The sequence below is a fragment of the Crinia signifera genome, chromosome 6 (assembly GCF_055691185.1).
Source record: "Crinia signifera chromosome 6, ASM5569118v1, whole genome shotgun sequence".
NCBI classification, from domain to species: Eukaryota; Metazoa; Chordata; class Amphibia; order Anura; family Myobatrachidae; genus Crinia; species Crinia signifera.
Window position 1 is genome coordinate 148,410,630 of NC_139222.1, and position 25,759 is coordinate 148,436,388.

Genomic DNA, 25,759 nt, shown 5'->3' on the forward strand with positions numbered 1-25,759 from the left:
TTCCAAACTGGGTATGAAATAATATCATATTACCATTTTCATAGTGATCCACTGATGGGTACTAGAAGAATTGGTAATTAAATATAGTCCAATTAATTGAAGATGAGTCACAGTAATCCCAAACTCTATAATTTCAAGAGCTCAAAATATCCCGATTGCAACCTTTTTGAGATCTTGGACCTTATTCTAGTTCACTCTTTCTGTCAAAATCCTTCTTAGATGGAAAAAAACATGTGCACTGCAGGTGGGGAAGGTGTTACTTGTGCAGAGATAATTACATTTGGGTGGGTTTACTTCAAAGTGAGATCTATATTGCAGTTTAAAAATAAAGCAGCCAGTATTTACCCTGCACAGAAACAAAATGACTCACCCAAATCTAATTCTCTCTACACATTTTAAATCTGCCCCCATGCAGTGCACATGGTTTTGTCCATCTAAGAAGGATTTTGTCAGAAAGAGTGAACTAGAATAAGGCCCCTTGTGTATTAGGGATCGGGCTAGATATCCCATAAAGAAGTTCGAACACTTTACCAGTCCTTGGTGGTGCTCAATGGATTCAGGAGGTTGGTGGTGGATCACAGGCAGGGGTGGGCTGGGCCGGGGGTCAGGGTGCCATGGGCCCCCCGGGCCGCTTACCCAGTCACTGGCTGTGCATTGTCCACCTACTCCAGCCATCTTGCGCTGGCCACGGCTTCCAGAACACGGCCGCGGCTACAGGAAAATGTCCGCCGGCCCCTTGCACTGAAGACATGTCCTCAGTGCAGGAGGCCAGCGGCCATTTTCCTGTAGCCGTGGCCGTGTTCTGGAAGCCGCAGCCAGCACAGGAGGGCTGTCAGTAGTAGCCTCACCGGACTGGGGTGTGGGCAGGAGGGGCATGGACAATACAATCATGGTACAGGCCATGCCCCCTTATGATAGGCCACACGCCTAATTTTTCAGCGCGCCTCCAGCGCACACAAGTATTCCGTCTTCCAGAAAGGGGGGGGGGGGTATGGGCCAGTGCTCTGGACTTGTCCCCTAGGCTAAAAATTGCCAGCCAGCCCCTGATCACAGGTAGGTGTGAAAAGTCCCAGTGGGTCAATAAAAACCTTAACGCGTTTCCCCAGATAAATTGACTTCCAGCTTCTTCAGGAGAAAACATAATCAGTACCCTCTATCATGCCCATTGCCCACTTGGTGACTTTGTGACCACAGCACGGTGATCCTGTTACTTTATTAAAAAATGTGCCCAGGTTACACAAGCTTTCATATTTTTGCCAAATGTATGTAGCTATATCCACAGGATTTCCCCAACTTCTAATCTGTGAAAATCTAGACTGTGTTTAATTGTGGATTCGGAATTTACCAATTTTATGTGCACACACATAGTAACATCTCTTATACGGTAAGTGGTGATTCCATTACAGACTTTGAAAGTAAACTGATTTATCAAGGATAACCTACACATAGTACTTAAGGTATTTTGCATTTTATTTTGTTTTGTTGTGGGAGGTTGGGTTATGATGATTTGTTTACATTAGAGGTATCAGTTGTATAGTCAATAGAGTTTATCACTGTAAAAAGGTGATTCCATTACTGATTGAATTACCCATATGCATGCCCTTTAATATTTATTTGTAAGTGGGGTATCAGGGATTTACAATAGGAAATATATTTATATTTTACTTGTTGCATTTAGAAAATGCAAACAAAATCTCAGTAATTAATTTAAAATTTCTATTTATACTTGTAGAACCATTGCTTTAATTACCACATTAGCTAGTCAGTGTTGTGTGGATAGATTAATTGACTCAGCTCCTGCCTTGTGCTTTTTACATACAGATGGAAAAAGAAAGACTGGCTGTTATAGAAAGGACTAACCAGCTGCTGCTAGAGAAAATCTCTCAGATCATGCGCGGCCCAGGTGCAGTGGACAACTGGAACACGTATTATTTACAGAGGTAATATCGGCTGTTCTACTGTTCTGTCATAAAACTGTGGTATTTTTTATATTTAATGATCTCTACTTCATTACTGAGTACCACTGGTGTATCTATATGGTGTCCATGTGCTGAGCACACATCATTAATTATTATTGACTTTAATAAAAAGACCCAAACTTACAATTTAACAAATACTCTTCCATTTCATATGTGACAATAGAGATGGTATCAATATACTGGTATTCATTAACGCGACGACAGTAACACCCTGACATCAAAATCCTTATGGGTCCAGTGAGTATATATATATATATATATATATATATATATATATAGTCATATCGAGGAACCGCACTCAAATACTCAAAGAACAGCTTTGCGGTGCTCCACTTTAGAGGAAACAAAGTCCCAAATATATAGATTCTGTTTGAAGCAGGCACTCACCATAAATCATCATCTCAGTTGAAAAAGAATTTATTTCATAGAATATCCATCATTAGTCGACGTTTCGGTCCACAACAGGGACCTTTGTCAAGACAAGTGTTTGTCAGTCAACAGACCAGGAACACCAGGCAGTGTGTCCATACAGTGTCGCAGGCGGCTATTTATGGCATCACAACCCTAATTGAAAAGCACTCCCACTTCCTGTTCCATATAAGGCAGGAAGCGGATCCTAAACTGCTATATCCGATGGATAATGCAAGTTAAAAATAATCCCACAAGTGAGGCAACAGGGCGAATACTTACTATAAAAAATTCCAGCAAAAAATATCAAACGGGGACCGAGATAAACACCAAACCAACAAACGTTGCCGGACCGGAAGTGCCATGCGTTCCACGACGGTGGAACGCAGCCGGAAACCGGAAGTAGAGCGCTCGTGAGCGCGAAAATTAATAAAACACGGCTGACAATTGTAGGGGACTGGTGGACAGGAAGTAACATGCGTTCCACAGCCGTGGAACGCATGTAGGGTAGAGGAATGGAGCGCAGGGTGGCCAAAAATTGCATATAGATGTTTGGATACCGGAAGTGAAGCGCTAATGAGCGCAATAATCACTCAAACAATGTTGACAGCCGCTAGAGACCACATGCGTGCCACAGCCGTGGACCGCATGTAGAATAAAGAGGTGGAGCGCTGAAAAACAAAAATAATGAGGGAAAAAAATTTTTCGAATAAAAAAATATAAATAAAAAATGAAAAATCAAAAAAAAAATCAAAAAATAAAAAATCTGGATTGCGGGATTGACGATAACTCAGCCCAAAATAAAATATGGGATAAAATAATTATAGTGAGCCATAAATAGATCAAATGCGACTACTGCCTGATGCATCACATCACAATTCAATTCAACCATTATATGCACATAAAAGTAGAAAAACAAACAATGAGATAGAATACAATAAATTTACTAAATAGAATTTTGTGTACCATGTGTCGACACATACGCGCATGGATGAAAACACTATCAAGTGCAGACACGCATGCGCAACACGCGCCACACACATGAGACACAACTACATGAAGACAAAAAAACAAAAAATAAAAAATAATAAACACATGAAAAAAATAGAAAAATGCTGCATTGTCTTACAAGGACTATAATATTAATATAGAAAAAATTTAAAGAAAGACACTGTATGTTATCTGTTCATTTAAGCCCCGAGGGGCAACAGTCCCCAAATCGTAGATCCAGCGAGCTTCCAATTGGTGGAGCTTCTTTATTCGATCACCACCACGGAAAAGAGGGGGCACACAGTCGATGAGCATACAACGCAACGTAGCAACCGAATGTCCCAAGGCTAAAAAATGCTTAGCCACCGGTTTATCCGATTTCTTTTGTTCAAATGCTTGTCGGATGGATAAACGGTGGTTTGCCATTCGTTCTCTGAAACTGCGGGAGGTTAACCCTACATAATAGAGTCCACAAGGACATGTAAGGAAATAGATGACGAATGATGCCGTACACGATAGTCTATGTCGGATTTTGATCTTCTTCCCCGTATGGGGATGGGGAAAGGTCTGACCAACCATCATAGACCTGCACGTGGTGCAGTCAGTGCAGCGAACACATCCAAGTCGTTGGGGTGGAAACCAGTTAGAATTACTGGAGACTGGTTGGACATGTGGTCGCATTAACATCTGCTTGAGATTGGGTCCTCGACGGAAGGATTGCATAGGCGGCCTTTTGCTGATATAACCCATCTTTGAGTCAGTCGAGATGATAGGCCAATATTTTCAAATCGCCTTGCCCGTCTCGTCGGAAGCAGTGTTAAATGTAGAAGTAAAGATCATGCGATTAGACACAGAACCGGATGTGATTTTACTTTCGTCACTGTAGTATCTGGTGAATGCCTTGCTCAAACATCTGTCGATGGTGGTCTGTTTATATCCCCGCGTGCGGAATCTATCACACATCTCATCGATCTGTATTTGTGCTGTCGTTTCAGATGAGTTGTTCCGCAATACGCGGATAAATTGTGAGATCGGCAAACTTTCCTTCAAAAAACTTGGGTGGTGGCTGGTAGCATATAGTAATGAATTCCGGTCGGTCTCTTTCCGATACAGAGTGAAGCCGACTCCTTGGGCTTCTCTGAATAATGTTACATCCAAAAAGTTGATACTAGTTGCTGAAATGCAGTGAGTAAATCGAATAGTGGTGTCAAGGGAATTCAAGTGTGCAACCATCTCACAAAACTCATCCTCTGTGCCAATCCAAATTAGGAAGACATCATCAATAAATCTCTTTAAAAATAAAATCTTATTAGCATACAGGGGCATAATGTGCTCGTTCTCATAGCGATGCATATATAAATTTGCATACGCTGGGGCCAAAGCTGACCCCATGGCTGTACCGGAGCGCTGCATATAATGCTCCTTGTTATAGCAAAAATGGTTATGTCGCAGAACCAATTCAGCTAATTCAAGCAAAAACATAGTGGGTGGTCCCTCATGTAAACCTTGTTGTAGAAATAGTTTTAATGTCTCAAGTCCCCCTACATGGGGGATCACCGTATACAATGAAGTAACATCCATAGTTGCGAAAAGGGCTGTCTCAGGTAAAGGACCTAGAGCTAGCACTTTTGCAAGAAAATCCGACGTATCTCTAACGTAACTCCACATTTGTTGTACATATACCTGAAGAAAACTATCAACAAACTCTGCTAGTGGCTGTAGTACTGACCCTACTGCAGAGATTATAGGGCGACCAGGTGGATCATCCAGTCTCTTGTGGATCTTAGGAAGCGTATAAATATACGGACAGACTGGATGATCCACCTGCAAAAAGGCACCAACATCTTTATTTATCCAACCGGCTTGTATGCCTGTACCGATCGTTTTATCAACCAAATTCTTGACATTAGACATAGGGTTCGTTGCAAGTTTTTCATATGTATCGGAGTCAGCAAGTTGCCTACGTATTTCAGCATCGTAGGATGTCCAATCCTGTATGACAACCCCTCCCCCTTTATCCGCCTGTCGAAAGACAAGCTGCTTGTTGGACATAAGCGCACGTAAAGCCATACGTTGTTGTGGGGAGAGGTTGTCATACTTGGGTGTTAAGGATTGTAATGACATCTCTTGTTCAATAAGACGTGAGAAAGTGCGGATACTAGGGTTCACTGAATGTGGATCAAAGGTGCTGGTCCTGGAGAATTTCTTCCCAGTTTCAGGTGCTTCATTCGGCTTGTGACCAAAAAACTCTCGAAGGCGTAATTTGCGCCCAAATTTGAAAGTGTCAACGGACCAATCAAACCGATTTGGCCTAACCGTCGGGACAAATGAAAACCCCAGTGCCAACACCTCCTGCTCCGACTCAGTAAGCTCATGGCTAGAGATGTTAAATACCAGATCAGTGGCCAGAGTACTCATTTTCCTCTTCCCCCTCTCCTTTTTCCCGCCGCCGCCCCTCCGCGTGGGGTACTTTGTGGGCGGTGCGAAGGGTGGAACGCATGGCACTTCCGGTCCGGCAACGTTTGTTGGTTTGGTGTTTATCTCGGTCCCCGTTTGATATTTTTTGCTGGAATTTTTTATAGTAAGTATTCGCCCTGTTGCCTCACTTGTGGGATTATTTTTAACTTGCATTATCCATCGGATATAGCAGTTTAGGATCCGCTTCCTGCCTTATATGGAACAGGAAGTGGGAGTGCTTTTCAATTAGGGTTGTGATGCCATAAATAGCCGCCTGCGACACTGTATGGACACACTGCCTGGTGTTCCTGGTCTGTTGACTGACAAACACTTGTCTTGACAAAGGTCCCTGTTGTGGACCGAAACGTCGACTAATGATGGATATTCTATGAAATAAATTCTTTTTCAACTGAGATGATGATTTATGGTGAGTGCCTGCTTCAAACAGAATCTATATATATATATAGAGAGAGAGAACGAAGGGATTGGCACTCAGGACCACTAGAGAAATGCCGGGGTGCCTTCCACATAGAGGTATACAATACTGGTATCCACAGAGATTCCCTTACAGGTCCCCGAGCAGAAGAAGAGGCGGCACTCAAAACGGACTTTTCAAATCAAGATTCACTTGATTTGAAAAGTCCGTTTTGAGTACCGCCTCTTCTTCTGCTCGGGGACCTGTAAGGGAATCTCTGTGGATACCAGTATTATATATATATATATATGCGCTGTGATGGCGGCACTCTGCTAAAGCAGAGTGCCGCCATCACAGCGCATATATCCGCAGTCAGTTTCTCACTCACTGTGTTCTACGGAGGGCACCTCGTTTTATTGTTTGTGCTGCCTATTTGGAGTGCTGCCCGCATGCAAATTTTTATATATATATATATATATATATATATATATATATATATATATATATAATCTCTTTGAACCGGCACTCCCTGCTTGAATGATTATCTTGCGCCCGGTGCCCGTCCTCCACTCTGCAAGTGGATATATACCTCGGTAATTGCCGGCACTCTGGGGCGTCTAGTCGACAGGAATCACAGCTGACATGCTAACTTTACCAATGTTTCAATGATTTAATTCATTGTCAACAGGCTTCATACAACAAGTACAATGAAACAACATACCTTATATAGCAGACATCATCCCACTGTGAACACTGCTAATTCCGGACGCGGGACCACGCACCCGGCGGGGACGCAAACTAGTGACATAATCTCTAACTTCCTGTAATCAGGGAGACGGAGACGCCATCGGCATAACTACATATCGTGATCTAAATACAATGACACCGGAAAAAAATGCAATGTGAAAGAAAATAAGAAATCCTGACAGTTAAACCAACATCTGCTAGTTTGACCGTACTAAGGACACTGCACCTATACATAGGACTATACACAAGACATAGATTGTGTTGAAAACCCTTACAAAGTAGACCGGCTACAGCCTATTCAATACACACACAGTCAATGTTACCCTTAAATTAAGGAACAACATTTGTTCTGCCTATAATCTCTCCTCCTGTCCATAACCTATGTCTCAGACTTGGGAACATCTTGATTTTCCTCCTGGCTGTAATAGCTCACTAGCAGCTCCATGGTGCAGACATGGCATAAAACAATTTATTGATACTAAAGGAAATTCTGCCCCATATTCACTTTGAGAACTCCAAATTGCTAATAGTATCCATTCCCAACTCAAAACCTCTCTTTTAAGATTGCCTACCTCGTTTGAACTTATGTGTTTACACTCAGTTAGATGGAAGGGGGTCTATGATCTATACTTAGTCTTTACTTCTTACCCTCTCTTACATGAACCCCATCAAATTTTCTGTCAATTATACCTCTGTTTCTTTGGATAATGAATAAATGGAAGGGATTAAATTACCTGCACAATATTGGATTATTGCAAACACCATTTTGATATTACTTTCTACCCCTCCCTCTTTACTCTCATCTGGCGTAGCCCTGCATTCCTCCCTGGCCCCAATCGCAGACAGTTTTCCCCTTAGTCTGCGAGTGGTATCAGAGTTATACACAATGTATTCGACTCAGGCCACTGCGCCTCTCAAGATTGCCTGAAGAGCAAATTGAATCTACCTACTCTGACCTGTTTTGCGTACATCCATAATTTTGAAAATAACTTTTTACCCCTTAGCTCAGTCTCCATATCATTGACCCTGCCTTCATAAGAAGCTCATTTCAACTCCTTACTTAATTCAAGTCAAACTCATTTCAACTTCATACTTACTTCAAGCCAAACTTCCTGATACCCCAAATCATGAGCTCCAATGGGTTAGGGCCTAGGAAATATACCAAGAGATAACACATGGGCTATCATATACAAGAGGGTTGCTTTTTATTCCTCTATTAAGGAAAATGCTTACAAGATCTGCTATAGAGTTCCTAGTACCTATCCTTGTACATACCTCCCAACTTTGCGTGTTCAGCATGCGGGACGCTGCTGATGCGTGCTGAAATTTTCGAGGGGCGTGGCCTAATTTGGGGGCGTGGCCTATACTCGCGGCTCTCCCGTGAGGCCACGCCCCCATTTTGCCGCTATGGGGGCATGACCCGGAGGCTCTGTAAGCCTCTAGCCATGCCCCCAGCCCCCTGGCTGCGGGAATAGACGCTGTGCGCATGCGCACAGCGTTTATTCCCCGCTGCTTAGCAGCTGACAGGGGGGACTCCCAACAACCCCCCCACACCGCGGGACACTGCCGCCCGCGGGTAGGACAGCGGGACAGGCCCTGATAATCGGGACTGTCCCGCTAAAATCGGGACTGTTGGGAGGTATGCTTTTATGTAAAATGTATAGTCCAGCAATGGACTGTTGTTGGAGGGTATGCAGCGAAGAAGGTATGTTTTCACATATTTGGTGGACATGCTTCAAGATTGTATGCTTTTGGACAACATCTCCTAGATTGTCTCCATGTACTTTTCTTCTTTACAGAGGCGGAGGATCTCAATAAGTGTGCAGATTAGCATTCTATGCACATCTTGAATGTCGCTCGCTGTTTAATTGCTAAACAATGGATATGTACCAATTCTCTTACCCACATACAACATGTGCAGCAATGGAGAAAACATCAGGCTACCTCTACAATACAGTATCTCTCATAAGTTTATCACGATCTGGTGCTGTTGGTTCTGGTATAATAATGCTGCCCCACATGGAGCCATCCCATCCAATTTTTACTATGATCCTACTAGATGTAGCCATGTACTGTACACTACTATTTCTTTTTTGCTATAGATCTGCAATACGAAAATGTACTAGGCCTCTGCTCTCTATTTCCTTATTAGCTTTTTTTGCTGTTAGCAAAGCTGCAATTTTGCAGATGGACAAAACCATGCTGAGGTAGATGTAACATGTGCAGAGAGAGTTTGATTTGGGGGAGTTATTTTGCTTCTATGCAGGGTAAATACTGGCTGCTTTATTCTTACAGTGTCATATTTTTAATTTTGTTTTATTGCATAATTATTTTTTTAGGTTTCTGGATAAATAAATAAAAAAACTGAGGTTGGACCTTTTAGATTTCTAATATTTGTATTTACTCAGGTGGTTTATTTATAGACCCCGTAATATTCCTTGTCACTATGAGCCCGATTTAGCCCTGATCTCACAGGAGCGAATTTGACTGGGCCAGCATTCAGTTAAGATGCCATCCTGCTTCCAAAACCCATTGTAAGTTGGCTCACCATCTAATGATTTCTACACTGGGCACAAGTCATCACAGGCTAGAGTAAGGCCAGAGCCTAATAGGCCCCATACATCAGCAATTAATTGTGACAATCCTCCGTTCTGGAGATGATTGCCACAATTAATCTTTAATGTGTGGGCTCCCCCTTTTGGCAATCCCAATCAAAAATTAATAGGGATCGCCAATCGATTGCTGAATCAGATTTTTAAACATGTTTAAAATCTGGTTTTTTTGGAGTTTCATTTTTGTATGTGTGGGAATTCTAACAGCAAAAATCTGCCGATCACTGAAACAAATCTGTAATGTGTGGGCAAGTCAAATAGATTGAAGAAACCATTTATCTGGGCAAAAAATCACTGGATCTGAGAAACAATTAATTGTGATTGCTGATGTATGGGGGCCAATACTCTGCAGTGCATTGGAATGGAGCTGGAGCTGAACTCACACTCTCAGACACGCCCAGCCTTTTTACTGGCATGCCTGCTCATTCTTTGCACTAAACAGCAAGTTTCCACCCACAGATGCCAACTTCCTGTCGATTGCCTTGCAAAAATATATATTTAGTTGCAGGATTTCAATGCAGGACGGCCTTGCGCATGCGCATTGCCACCGTGCGAATTCGCAACTGTGTGAGCCGGTCTGAATCGGGCATATGTGCCTGATATATTGCAGAATGTAGCTTACAATTTGGTTTGCTTATTCGTTTTTACTATGGGCCTAATTCAAACCCGATCGCAGAACAAATTTGTTCTCAAAATGGGCAAAACCATGTGCGTTGCAGGTGGGGCAGATGTAACAGGTGCAGAGAGAGTTAGATTTTGGTGAGTTATTTTGTTTCTGTGCAGGGTAAATACTGGCTTCTTTATTTTTACACTGCAACTTTGAATTAGGCCCCATATGCTATCTCCATCACACTGGATATGTATATGTATATGTTAACACTGGTCAACCCAGACAAAAAAAAATGTTTTGTATTTCACCAACTATTAGTATTGTCCAGTATTTCAGAGGGCTTTTCTATTGGCAAATGGAGCGCCATCAGGGCTGGTATAAGGCTTCTCAGCACCTTAGGCAAAACTTCAGCCTACTGGAGGCCCCCTTTTGCTATCCACATTAGAGTAGAAGAAGGGGGGGGGGGGGGCAGAAAAGTAGGACAGTATGCCCCAAGGGAAAGTATGGAGGTAAGGTCTTAGAAGTTCCACAACAGACACCTGCATTAAGTACAACAAAGATCTTCATAGACATCCTTGATTTTTTTGATAGGCAGACTTGGTGGCACTCCCAAGTTCCTGGCGCCCTAGGCAGCTGCCTAATGGTAGAGCCGGCCCTGAGTGGCCTATATTTGTTAGGATCACTCCTTAATACATTCTGGGGATATTTTATATTGCAGGGATTTTTGGAGGATTCATAAATAGGCCCTTTATGGAGAAGTCATAGGCTAGCTGCTGCCCCAAGATCCTGGTGCCCTAGGCAGCTGCCTAATGGTAGAGCCGGCCCTGAGTGCCCTATATTTGTTAGGATCACTCCTTAATACATTCTGAGGATATTTTATATTGCAGGGATTTTTGGAGGATTCATAAATAGGTCCTTTATGGAGAAGTCATAGGCTGGCTGCTGACCTGTGGGACTTATTAGGCAGGTACTTGGAAAAATAGAAATGAATAATTATTTTGTGATCACTTACTGTTCTCCGCTATAACAGTTTTTCTCAGCACCATTTATCAGTGTCCTTTCATAAGCCGGGCAAGCTGAGTCCTGGCTCTAGAAGAAATACTGTTCTGTTAACTTCTTCACATACGGAAGATTACATTTTTTCTAACAATTTTAATTAGATTTCTAGCCCCTATCTGTCATGTGCACCAAACTACTTGATTGCCTCTTTTATCTCAGCATTACAGTGCCGAGCAGCCTGTACACGAAAACTGCCTGTTCACTAATGTGCACATAATGTGCTGGAAAATACAGATTGTGGCTTGTGTTTAATCTGTATTATAAAAGTTGAATATTTGATAGGAGGGTGTTGGTAGCACAGTGTGTAACTACTGATACTGTAAGAGTCCATGCCATGAGTTTTTAAGCTGTGCCATTTGAGGTGTCAATCATCTACTTTAGAAGACACATGACCTGCCTGCAGTTCTGCTACTGTATATAGGGCCTGATTCAGCAAGACTTGCTAAGCAACTGTCGTTCTCTTCTTAGCGAGCCCTGAACGTCCACACCCCCTGACACCTAATCTCCTCAGTAACATGCAAGGGGATGTACGCGAACACATCCCCTCGCATGTGTCTGAAGGGAAGAGAAATCATTCAATGGTCATTGACCATCAAAAGATATCTCTCCCCTTCAGAAATAAAATTCAGTTTAAACTGACTTTTATTTCCGTCGGTGTCCGCCGAACAGGAGGTGGGTGCTGAAGTCATGTGATGTCAGCCGCCCACCCCTGGCAGGCATCGGCCCATCCATGTTCCGACCCTTACGAATGCGTCGGCCACTGTGAAATTTTGCGAAGGCGTTCCTACAGCTGCCCTGCACATGCGCAAATATGCACATGTGCAGAGCCGCAACATCGGTCCCTGGCGCAAATACGCTGGGGACGAATGGTATTGAATCTCCCCCAAGTCAGATGCTTTCAATTATATACTAGATAGGGATGTGCACCGGCCACTTTTAGTGTTTCATTAAACTTGTTTTTGGTCTGTATCTTCGGCAGTGTTTTGGATCTGGATCGGTTCCAAAACTCCACTCTTCAGTGTTTCGTGTTTCATGTTTTGGATCTGAATTTTGTGTGCGGCCCGAAAATATTTACTGTAATTGTTAAGTGGCCCCCCAGACAAAATAATTGCCCACCCCTGCTGTGAACTATTTGATGTGCTTAGGAAAATCTTTTCTCATTTTGTAAAGAAAAAATTATTAGTGGTATAATTATTTATTTATTTTGGGGATCCAAGTCTAAATGAGTGCAGGTTCGAATCTCTAGTGATTCAAACCAAGGCCTATTTTTTTGGACTTTCTGTAGTTTTGAACCTCAGATATTCAAATCTGAATTTAAGGTAAGCAAGTTTGGTTTGAGCGTTTAAAAAAAAAAAAACAATAATTAAAAATTTAAAACCCAACATAGACCAAAACACTTGAGAGTGGCTTTGTCAAAACTGGAAAAAAAATCAAAACATACTGTACATAGTGTTTTTAACAAAACCAAAACATGAGGGTCCACAAGACTGGACTGTCCAACTGGCAATTCTGGCAAATACCATTCAGTCACATATTGGTTCTGGATAAGCACTTGGCTGCCTGGTTCACATAGGCAGTGGCTGGCTGAGAACTGCCTGGCATACAACACTGTACAGACCCCCATGATTTGTGGCACGCCCAGTGAGCCGTGACCACACTCCCTTTTACTGCTGATTGTGTACTACAATGCCTCATCTGTTGGACAGCTCCTGATATATGCACCTGTCTTATACTATTAAGGTAGTTTTTGACTGTAGAGTATGTACTTAGGAAAATATGCAGCAGAAAAAAGTGTATTGCCAGCAAATGCTTTGTCTTATGTATCTTAGGATGTGTCTTACTCAAACTAACCATGTTTTAGACCAACATCAGTCATACAAGTGTGTATACACAATATACCATAGACAGAGGAAGTGTGGGGTGCGCTAATCAACAGCTGCTGGCACTGGGTTTGTCAAACCCTACAAATACACAAGTGAAATTAAAAAAAGTGTGCCCGCGCTGGCTCATCCAATAATAGAGCAAGACGGTTCTCAAAAAGTTAAACAATTTATTAACAATAAAAACACAATAAAATTACTATAGGTTGTAGAATCACTAATGGTGAATCATAGATATGACATAATCATTGACATAAAGTCAAAATAGAGGTATAAAAATAATATCACAGGGATATTTTATCCATGGTGGTTTTTAGAGAGTTATGAAGCTGACATGTATGATCATATTACCATCCTGGTAGAAGATGTGTCCAATTTGGATGACCCAAGAGTCCTTTGTAGTTTGCCCTATAGTTTCAAGGGCTCAGGCTTCCCACTATGACGATTTCCTCCTTCACTGGATGTGGTTAGGAATAAAGCGAATATCCCATAGATGATGAATCCAGGTGGGGCGTCGTCGGTGGGAGATGGACTGGTCACTTGGTCGACTGGATGGTGTCAACAAGGATGGTGTCGACTGGATGGTGTCAGCAAGGATTTGAAACAGCTCAATGCATTTCCCCGGACAATAGAACTCCGGTTCCTCAGGAGCAAGTGACTTGCTCCTGAGGAAGCCGGAGTTCTATTGTCCGGGGAAATGCGTTGAGCTATTTAAAATCCTTACTGACACCATCCAGTTGACACCATCCTTGTTGACACTATGCAGTCGACCAAGTGACCAGTCCATCTCCCACCGACGACGCCCCACCTGGATTCATCATCTATTTAATATACCATAGACAACTGGTTCCTAGTACCTTACATATACAGTTTGGAATATGAAATATTCAAACTGATGCAGGGGAAGATTGACTCACCGGAGTTCCCCGGATCTACTGCCAGTCTGTGTATGCTAGGAAAATGTTTAGATGCATCCAGATCCTACGCTGACAATCAGCATTTATTTTGACCCAATCAATCAACAATACCAATTGTAGGTGCTGGTGCAGATAGCCACTTTCCTCCAAACATTTAACCCAGCAAATGCAGTGGATAAAGTACAAGATTTTAATTTGAACCTTATTGACATGTGGGTGACATAAGTTTATAAGCACAGACTCTCATTTCTGGGTAAAATCTGAATATTCCTCTGTTTACAACACAAATTGGCATATATGGGGAATATGGAAATGCTGTTATAATTAATTTTTTCCACCTATTTATTACTGAACAACGAGAACTTGTACAGTATGGACAAATAAACCTATTAGTCCAGCAGTTTTTAGCTTATGCTGCTAAGATAGAGGATAAAGCCTTTGAGGATGAGCTGAGAAGAGAGCCAACTGGTCATATTGTCATCGATTAGACACAAGAAGATAATAAAACACTGAAAGGGATGAGGAAAGAGATACACTAAAAAAGTTGGCGAGGAATGAGGGGAGTGAAAAAGCTGCCAGGAGACTTAAAAGCACACTGAAAAGGCTGTGGGGCGGGGGAGAGAGAAACAGAGATACAAGTTGAAATATACACCAGAGGGAGGGAAAGAGAGATAGAGAAAGAGAGAGAGAGAAAGCCAGTAGGGAATAGGAGGCTGGATGTATCAAGCACTGTTTATTGCATGCAATTCATGACAACATTTATCTCAAACATAGCATTGTTTATTAACTCTGTACATGGATAATTCAAAATAATTATGTGCGGATATTAGATCATAAGCCTCTATAGGCAACAAAACCTACAGTATACGTAGGATTACCATACTAACCCTTTAAACAAATTCACTTTTTAATTACACAAGTTTGACTTCTAGCAGGCTTGTCAGCTGGTTTTAATCAGCCACAGAACCAGTGTATTTCACGTTGGTTAAAAAGATTGTAGGGTAAGCCTATTTAGGGATGCCAATCCCCAGATCAGGATCGGAGGGATCCTGGGATTTGAGCCAAAAAATTATAGGATTTTATTCCTGTGATTGGAGCTTCCCCAGCTACACACACACACGCACACATACACGCACACAGTCATTATCACCCAGGTATGGACACAGTAATCACTTACCAGGCTGAAGAAGCTCCTAAGGTCTTACTGTAGCTTCACTTCAGCCACAATCTTTCTTCTCTTGTGTCATCCATTCCTAAACAGTGATCTGCATCCATGGCTATAGCAGTCTGTGCTAATATTCCTACTAACTGCAGTGCAGCGCCTACTACTCAAGGAAGGAGGTCTACAAAACAGCAACACTCAGCTGAGCAGTTGCATGGCACAGTCTCTGGCATATACAAAGTATGCCAGCGCTGGCTGAATATTATAGCTCAGACGGTAATACAATAACGCTTCCAGCTTCCTCAGGAGCTCCTGAGGAAGCCGGAAGCTTACTGATCCAGGGAAACTATTAGGAACCATGATTAATGGTTCAGATCTGTTTGTGTTCTGTTCAGTTTGTGTTTGGGCATTTGACTCTCCGTTGGCCTCCGGTGGTCAGTCTGTGCCATTGCAGCTCAAATCTTCTGGAAACTTGATTTATTCACAAGGCTGATTGATAATGAGCTCATTATTCCTGCTGGCAGGTAGCTGGATATGTCACAGGTGTGCTAATCACCTGAGCCCTTCTTAAGGCATTCTCCACAGCAATGCAGTGCCGGTGATAGCTTCTAGTTTCCTGTTCCTGTTGCTGAGCTGCAGTCTTTGGGCTTCCTGTTGGTCACCTTTCAAGTGTCTTGTCCTGCTGCAGTCTGGGTCCAGTCACAGTCCAGCCTTGGTCCAGTCTCTATCCTGTCCTGGTCCCGTCCTGATCCGGTCCCGTCTTGGTCCGGTCCCGTCTTGGTCCGGTTGTGGTCCAGTCATTGCCCAGCCGTCTTCTGGCTGCTGTCTGCATCCCGTTCTGTCTTGGTCCGGTCTTGGTGCAGTCACTATCCGCTCCTGGTCCTGTCTGGATCCGGTTTAGTCTTGGTCAGCTAATTTCTATCCAGTCCTGCCAAGCCACCCCTGGCGTGCATGTTATCATCCTGTGCTGCTGGAGGGTTCAGTCCGGTCACGTAAGTGCTCCTGTGGAGCCTGGTTCCTTATCTATCTTTTCTATGGGCAAGCTGCCCTTTATCCTAAGTTATTATTGTCCTGGTCCAGCTCTCCATGATTCGGAGAGAGGCCCACTATGGGTTCACACCTGTTTTGGGGTACCGTCGCTTTAAGTGTACTATATTATGTTGGCGTGTATTTTGTTTGGTGGCACCCCGTCATTAGTTGGCCTGGTGCCTGTGATTTGGTCACACTGCCCGTCCTTGGCCTGGTGCCGTTAGCCAGGGTGTCCTGTCCAGTTAGCGCCTGTAGTTTGATCTCTTGGTCCTGTCTCGGGCGGTCGCCGTAGACTTACCTTAAAACCTGGTTGCATCGGGGTTGGAGCGATCTTAATTCGCTCCTTCGAACGCCGGCGACTACAGGAGAAGCCTAGCAATCCGCAGTCTACGGTCACCTGCCTGAGAAGGCCAAAAGAGTCAGTGTAGGGTGCGCCGTGGCCGTCCTAAACAGCGGTCACGGCTGAGGGCACAGCCCACCACCATTGTCCACACGTGCCTGTCATGGTACCCCAACGGTGGGTTCACACCCAGATCCATAACAGAACATTATGTTGTACATTTTCTACAGTTATTTTATTGATTTTTACATTTCAATCCTGGACATTCCAGTAATCCCATGATTGAAAAAATGGCCCGGTATTGGCCTACCTAAGCCTATCTATAGATGGCATTGCCTGTCAAGTGCAAGCTCTGGTGCTTGATACATATAGGTAATGCGGAAAACCTAAGAACACAAAACAATAAATAAATAGTTAAAATAGCTACAGTATAAGGAGATGGTTAGGTTATAAACAGAGCCACCCAACATTAAAGTAATTATGCCACTGTACAAGGCACTGGTTAGACCTCACCTTTAATATTGAGTACAATTCTGGGCCCCACACTATAAATAGGACATCATAGAATTGAAAAAAAAAAAACAAAGAAGAGCAACAAAGCTAAACAAGGGAATGGAGAATATAAACTACTAAGAGAGATTGAGTACTTTGGGACTATTTACACTAGAGAAGAGACGTTTAAGGGGGGACATGCTCAACATGTACAAATATATCAAGGGCCAATATAAGGAACTGCCATGCACCCTTTTTACTGCCAGAAAGGAATCTAGGACACGAGGGCACAAGTTTAGATTAGAAGAAAGAAGATTTCATTCCCTCAAAAGAAAAAAATTCCTTACGGTCAGAGCAGTCAAACCGTGGAACTCTCTTCCTGGAGAAGTGGTGTCGGCAGACACAATAAATACGTTTAAAATAAGGTTGGACAAACATTTATTGGTTAAAAACATCCAAGGGTACAAATAAGAATCATATTCTATCTTTAAAATGAATCATATTCTGTCTTTAACAAGGGATAAGCTATTAAATCCTAGGTTGAACTAGATGGACGCAAGTCTTTATTCAGCCTTATCTACTATGTTACTATGGGGGTTATTCTAGTTCATTCTTTCTGACAAAATCCTTCTTAGATGGACAAAACCATGTGCACTGTGGGTGGGGCAGATGTAACTTGTGCAGAGAGAATTAGATTTGGGTGGGTTTTTTCTTCAAAGTGAGATCTATATTGCAGTGTAAAATAAAGCAGTCAGTATTTTCCCTGCACAGAAACAAAATAACTCACCCAAATCTAATTCTCTCTGCACATGTTACATCTGCCCCCCTGCAGTGCACATGGTTTTATCCATCTAAGAAGGATTTTGTCAGAAAGAATGAACTAGAATAAACCCCTATGTTACTATGTTTATTCAGTTGGTGAGAGCAATAAATTGAAAAGAGCAGGACAATAAAAGAAATGTTCCAAAAAAAGTTAGCGAAGAACAAGAAGAGAGACACACTCATAGCTAGGACTGGACAGAGACAGGCAACCACTGAAAAAGCAGTGAGGGGAGGGAAGGAAGAGGGATGGAGAGAGAAAGATTTCTAATGTAAAAAATAAAATAGCTAGTTTTTTTTATTATGATATCAGCAAGAAATAAAAAAATGCACTCTGTTAGGTCCACAACTCCACTGCATCACGACGACACATATCCTGTCACAGTAGACAATTTGAATGTGGTCTTTTAAACTTTATTCCACTAATAACTATGCTGTCTTTTTTTTTGTAATTATACACTTATTTTCTGTTTCATAGTCACGGTAGAAGGACATGCAACAAAGAATTTGTGAGGATCACTACAGAGAACCAGCAAATATACAGGAGGATTGAAGAAAGCAAGCCAAGCTACGATCATAAGAAATGGGAAGATGAGTGGAAGGTGATTTCACTGCAGCGTTGTGTTAAAACCTATGAAAGGTTTTATTAATGATCAGAGGAGTCAGTTATGGAATTTATTAAATACTAGTTTAAAAGCCTGTCAAACTGACAGCTTCCCCAATGAATTTTCACTTTGAGCTGTGACAGTTTTTAGCCCACAAACTCTTCACCCCACTGCCAGTCCTTATCTGCTCCTACCTCCAGTTTGTCTTCACAGCTCCCTTTCTCCATATCCAGCAAATTTGAAACAGATCAGTGTCCTGCAAAATGTTTAAAATAAAGACAAGACACCTAGGGGGAAATTTACTAAAGGAAATGTGTAAAAAATAGGTGTAAAAATAGGTGTATTTGTATCCAGAAATACACTTATTTTTGACATTTTCTATCCCGAAAATACGGCAATTCGTATTGATGTGCTATCAATACGAATTGCCGTATTTTCGGGATAGAAAATGTAAAAAATAAGTGTATTTCTGGATACAAATACACCTATTTTTACACCTATTTTTTACACATTTCCTTTAGTAAATTTCCCCCTAATGTGGCACTTTTATTTTACAGCACCTTCACATGAAAGGTGCCTCCTCCCCAGAACTTGTGTAACAAATAGCATCCTTTTCTTCCTTCTTTACCGGTGGGGGTAACAGTGTCATATAGGGGTTTATTCTAGTTCATTCTTTCTGACAAAATCCTTCTTAGATGGACAAAACCATGTGCACTGCAGGGGGGCAGATGTTACTTGTGCAGAGAGAATTAGATTTGGGTGAGTTATTTTGTTTCTGTGCAGGGAAAATACTGACTGCATGATTTTACACTTCAATATAGATCTCACTTTGTAGAAAAACCCCACCCAAATCTAATTCTCTCTGCACAAGTTACATCTGCCCCACCCACAGTGCACATGGTTTTGTCCATCTAAGAAGGATTTTGTCAGAAAGAATGGACTAGAATAACCCCCATCAGGGCCGGTGCAAGGCACCGGAGCGCCCCAGGCGAGTCGGGGTGGGGGCGCCCCGGTGCCGGGCGGGCGGGGGGGTCGGGTCTTGGTTGGTACCTGCGTAAAAAAAACTTCTGTCCCCGGCGTCCCTGCTGAGTGCTGGTGTAGGGGTGTCCGTGCCGCCGGGGGAGCCTGCGGCGCTGTTATCGTGTATACGCTTGTCGCGCCCGGCGGGGTCCCTACAGAGCATAGAAAATAACTAGCGCTATGCGCGCGGCGTTATTTTCTATGCTCTGTAGGGACCCCGCCGGGCGCGACAAGCGTATACACGATAACAGCGCCGCAGGCTCCCCCGGCGGCACGGACACCCCTACACCAGCACTCAGCAGGGACGCCGGGGACAGAAGTTTTTTTTACGCAGGTACCACAGTGCAGGGGGTGAGGGGCGAACTGCCGCCCTCCAGGTGCCGGCGCCCTAGGCAAATGCCTAGAGCTGCCTAGTGGTGGCGCCGGCCCTGACCCCCATAGTTACATAGTAGGTAAGGCTGAAAAAAGACTTGCGTCCATCTAGTTCAACCTAGTATAGATTAACCATTGCTGATTTGGTAGGTTCTGATATTTTACAAACAGATTATATTTCTTAATTGTACCCATGGATGTTTTTATCCAGTAAATGTTTGTACAACTTTGCCTTGAACGCATTTATTGTGCCAGCCGTCACAACCTCTCCGGGAAGAGGCTTCTCCTGCCGAAGTGGGTGGTTAAAAAGTAATTCTCCGGTGGTGACTGTAAAAACACATTCCACATCTTGAAAGGTTTCTGCTTTTGCCCAAAACCGGGGAGGTCTTTAAGATCTTTTGCCTGGCTGCATATTCAGTCTCTTATCAGCTCCTCCTCTGCCATTGGACTGCCTGCCCCTGCCTTGCACTGGCTAATATTAGCTGGCACAAAGTAATTTGGTGGTGGTAGGATGAGGACCAGTGGCATAACTAAATATTCCCCCCCCCCACCAAAATTTCGTCAGCGCCCCCCTTGCAGTTTACACCCCCAGTGCCACTGCCACAGCTGAGAGCTCACCTGTGGTCGGAGCCCGGGACCCGCAGAAGATTTGTCTGTGGTGCTGGCTCCTCTGTCCGCTCCATCCTGGCTCCAGTGTCTAATAAAACCGGACCATCACAAAAATGTCCGCCCCCCCCCATACAGCAGACAGTTTTCCGCTGTATGTAGGCGGACATTTTGTGACAGTCCATTTAGATTAGAAGCAGAAGCCAGGAGGGGCCAGGGGAGCGGGGACCACAGAAAAATCTTCTGTAGGTCCCGGGCTCCGACCACAGGTGAGCTCCCGGCAGTGGCAGCGGCATTACAATAGCCCCGCAGACCCCGGCACCCACATCTACACAGCACCTCCCCACCACCGCGGGGTCTGCGGGGCTATTTTTACACCACTGGTGAGGACACTATGAGCCACAATTGATTTGCTGTGGCCATCTTGAATTTCCAGAATTGTGCCACAGTGTAATTTTTTTAAACAGTAAAACTGTCACAATACACCTTTGTTGAACTCTGCATTAATGGGATCTGTATTCTCCATGATCCAGACCCAACACAACAACCAAATACCATCACCATGCCTGCCACCACCACTGCCTTCGACCATGTCCGCCACCACAGATTGCATTTGCCCTCCGGGTCCTGCACTACCTCCACACTGATCATATTCAAAGCTGTTGGGATGGAGATAAGTCACCAGCTCTGGTCTTAGTACCCTACAAACTTAAATATAGGTTGGCAGGTCAATGATTGCATCTGCCGGTTTTAAAACCAGGAGACTCCACAAGCAACCAGGATCGAGGGAAAAGATCACTTTATGGAGGGTGCACACTTGTCCAATGTTGGACAAACCGGTTGTTTGGGAGTTGGATCGCCTAAGGATTGGACATGTGTGTGCCCAACTTATGTCAATTCAAATGTGACTGCTGAAAGATTCATACATCTAATGTGCGATTTATATGATAAAAATCCCTGATTCGCCTGATCATTTTTGTGTCGTTATCAGTAAATAGTGAGAACAAGTTGGATTTTGATGATCCCTCAAACAAGGCATTGGTAGAACAGAGAATTACCCAATTTCCTCCCTGGTTGGCAGGTTGGATCAGTGGTTCAAATCAGCATCGGCAGAACAGGCAATCGCAGCTTAGATATATGATCGGCTTTACCAATATCAATATATTGAGATACTAAAGAGGGAGAAGAAAATATATTAACTTGACATTCCACTTTCATTCAGAACCCCCTGATGATAATACAGTGACTAATTATGAGTGTTATTGTTATTTTTACATTTCCTTATGGATGAACTACATCTGTAAGTGCTTTTTAAACTCATCAGTGTTAATTAACTGTGTTGGTCCATATCCCCCCTCTAATGAGTTGATTATACATAACACCTACACATGTTATGCTATTAGTAGTGCAAATAGATTTTTCAGACTTTGAGTCTATTGGCCTGAATTTAAAGGTCACACCATACAGTATCCTTCTTTTTAAACAACTTCAATGAAAATTCAACTAAGTAAAGCCATTAAGAATCACAAAAAGCAACTTCAAGCAATATAAGCCACTCATAAAGGCAATTCATCATGAATTATTAATGAAATATAATAACTCCAGCTTTTATTTGGATCAATTTTTTAAGGCCAATTAAACTTTCTTAGCCAGCAAGCTAAGACTTTAACACTAATATGTCAGGATTAATACACTTTAGGTGCCCATACACGCTCCAATCCTGGCGTGCGTTCTGGGCTTAAATAGCATCAATCACATCGCATTGCATGCCTTGTGCATGCCTTGTGAATGCAATGCGATGCGATGTGATGAAAAGCAAGTACAAAAAGTATGTGCAGCACATACTTTTTGTACTCTGCGATGAGGTGCCGTGGGAGTGGGCACCTCAAAGCACACATCGGACCCGCCGGGATCGGTACGTGTATGGGGACCTTTAGGCTTTTATTCAGATCTGATCGCAGTACAAATTTGTTTGGAAAATGGGCAAAACCATGTGCACTGCAGGTGGGGCAGATGTAACATGTGCAGAGAGAGTTAGATTTGTGTGAGTTATTTTGTTTCTGTGCAGGGTAAATACTGGCTGCATTATTTTTACACTGCAATTTAGATTTCAATTTCAACACACCCCCACCCAAATTTAACTCTCTCTGCACATGTTACATTTGCCCCACCTGCAGTGCACATGGTTTTGCCCATTTTCCAAACAAATGTGTACTGCGATCAGATCTGAATAAGGGCCTTTCTGTGATATCTTACTAAGAAAAGCATCTGTAGTCTTCACAATAAGATACCTGAAGGCATATTCATAGCCAATGTATATGTTACATTCATTGTACAACTGTAACATTCATTAACTCTTTTTAACCTGTCACTCATAGTTACATAGTTAAAGATACATCCATGGTGTACAGATGGAGCATCCCTCTTCCTTGTAGTGGCTGGCGGTAGATTCGTCAGCCCCCGCCAGCCACCGGAAGGGGGTGCGTGTGTCCCCTTACAACGGAGCTCGCCTGGGTCCCCACTGCCTCGCTGCTGGTTCCCAACATGGTCCCCCACCTCCCTGCTCCCCCCTAACCCTGCCTGTCTCCATGAAGCGGAGACGGGCAGGGTTCCTGTCGAGTCGGATGTAGCACTGGCTTGCCAATGGGTGTGGTCTGGCGAGCCCCAGCACTAATAATTGGCGCTACATCTGTATGCTAATAAAGATGAAGTGGCGCTTGGGAAGTTCATAGCAAAAATATGTTATTAACACTAGACAATTAATATATTAATAATAACAATAATACAAATAATAATAATAATAGTGTCAGAATCCATCACTTGATCGGATCCCAAAATGATATGTCTCCCATTGTGTGTATTATAAGTGCTATATCTTATATTCATTATTTCAGCTTAAACGTGACCTAGGTAGGTGGGAAAAAATGGGTTGTGTGCTGTGCTTGACCTGCATGTATCCAGGCCAGGGAGAGAGGGCAAATTCTGTCTTCCTGATAAGAGGACCAGATCAGGGTTCTAAATATTAATAAGTATTCCACATACACAGATAAGCAAGCCACCAGGCTTCCTGGCTAGTCAGAGAATACAGTCAAGGTGTCAAGATACAGATCTCGTTTCAAGACCTTTCTCTTTTTGGAGGAGATCAGTGTCATCTGGGCTAAAAACCCTTATCCAGTATGTAATGAGGATGTATTTCCAGTTCCTAACTGTCCAGTAGAGAAATGGTTAAATCCCAGAGCTATATCTGTCCCTTTTACTGGGGCTGCGTGTGCATTTCTAGGGGACCTCAGCTACCTGCTGGAAATGACCATACCACCTATTCTGTGAAAGTCCCCCACAGTAGAATTACCTAAGATCGTAAGTGAGTTAGGGTTTCTGTGTTTTTATTCCACTTATTTTGTTTGAGATTGTTCTACTCTGTGTGTATTCTTAAAAACATATTTAACCATCTTTGTAACTAAACCTCTGAAGTCTTCTTGGAAATAAATAATTAACATTTCCAGTTGTGAATCTGTGCTACTTATGACTCACGCATATTGGCCTGAGTTATACCTTTTTTATAATTGTATTGTGTGTGTTCAAGTGCAAGCACAAGCATACCTTGCAAGTGGAAAGCTAAAACTGGGCTTGTGTTGGTGAAAGTGACTCCCAAGTCATGGCCGGTGCTACTCAGATTGATGTATCTGAGGAAGCGACCGGTAAGTCCGTGACAATAATAATGGTAATAAAAACAGGTGTGAGGTGGGGGCAATGATAATCAATAGAATATGCAGTGGACCAGACCAATGGTCATGAGAGATGGTCCCATTCCTATTTTGTCATCTTTGGAAACCAATAGTACAAAGTAATTGTCGTATGGTTAGAGAAAGTTAGCTTCAAAGAGGTAATAATTACCACACAACCGCTTGTAATGCGCATAGGATGGCATGTGCAGCTGATCTCCTAACTAGGTGTGGTGTAAGTGTCAAAAGATAAAGCTGTACTGCAGACAGCGAAACGCATCAGAAAGGAGACAGTGGACAGGACCCCAGCATTTCCAACCTTGACTATTTCTTTACCCAAACCAGCCAGCCTACCCATTTTAACCTTGGATTACTATTGTGCCCCCACTTTTGCACTCACTCTGTACCTAGTGAGGTCATCAGCTGCACATGCCACCCTATGCGGATTACAAGCCTCCAGCGGTCGTGTAGTAATTATTACTTCCTTGAAGCTAAATTTCTCTAACCATATCACAATTATTTGGTACTATTGGTTTCTAAAGGCGGAAAAATAGGAATGAGACTTACTGTACCGTCTCTCATGTCCATTGGTACGGTCCACTTCATATTCTATTGATTACCATTGCCCCCACACCTGTTTCTATTACCATTATTCTTATTTGTGTTATTGTTATTATTCATATATCAATTGTCTAGTGTGTTAATAAAATATTTTGACTGTAAACTTCCCAAGCGCCACTTCATCTTTGTTTGCATTTACTTTTTCTGTGGGACAAACTCCCCCACTTTTAAGTGGCTGCTTTTGGTGATACTTAGGTAGCCTTTCTTGTACATCCAGGGTGTATACCATTTCAGATTACATAGCTCAGGGCCTGCACTCCTCCTTCTAAATAATGCCATCAAAAGCAAAAGTGCTCCAACCCAGTATTGTGATTCATTCCCTTCTCCATTCCAGACCCTTGCCAGCTGCACTTTACTTGTAGTAGGAGCAGCAACACTATGAGAATGGGATGTCTCTTCCTTGCTTTGGTATGAATGAATGAGTAATATTTATGGAAATTTACCTTATGGAACACTAGTCTTTTCTGTTCATGAACTGAACCATGCACATATTTTGGTTCTTGTGTAGTTTCACGCTACTTCCGGATTGTAAGCTCGCCAAACTATCTAAAATAAAGTAACTTAACTCCATGCCAACGTGGATAGTTCATACCCCCACTATCCACATTGGCATGGAGTTGATTGTAGATAGCGTGGCGAGCGTAGTGAGCCACCGAGCCCGCATACCATACCATACCGAGTACCATATTTTAATCTGGGAATCATATTATTGCCTGAGCAGACTGGGTACCACAACAGAACTTTGCGTCTCTACTTTGAAACATTGGCCCAATGTGGAGACTCTGTTGAATAACTTTTTTGGGGTTGAAAAAAAATATTTATTTAATTAATGTGTTTTCACTACCGTCTATATGCAAGTACAGGAATGGAGCCACTTTTTCTAGAAGTGCTACTGTA

The 25,759-nt window shown here is 42.9% G+C and overlaps 1 protein-coding gene across 1 annotated transcript in view; it reads left to right on the forward strand.

Annotated features, from left to right (window-relative positions):
- The window catches only part of CFAP97D1 (CFAP97 domain containing 1), a 58,835-nt gene that overhangs the window by 30,365 nt on the left and 2,711 nt on the right, over positions 1–25,759 (forward strand). Inside the window, exons 3-4 of the mRNA XM_083147579.1 lie at positions 1,822–1,940; positions 18,395–18,518. Of these exons, the coding sequence (XP_083003705.1) occupies positions 1,822–1,940; positions 18,395–18,518 (243 nt within the window). The remainder of the gene's footprint in view (positions 1–1,821; positions 1,941–18,394; positions 18,519–25,759) is intronic.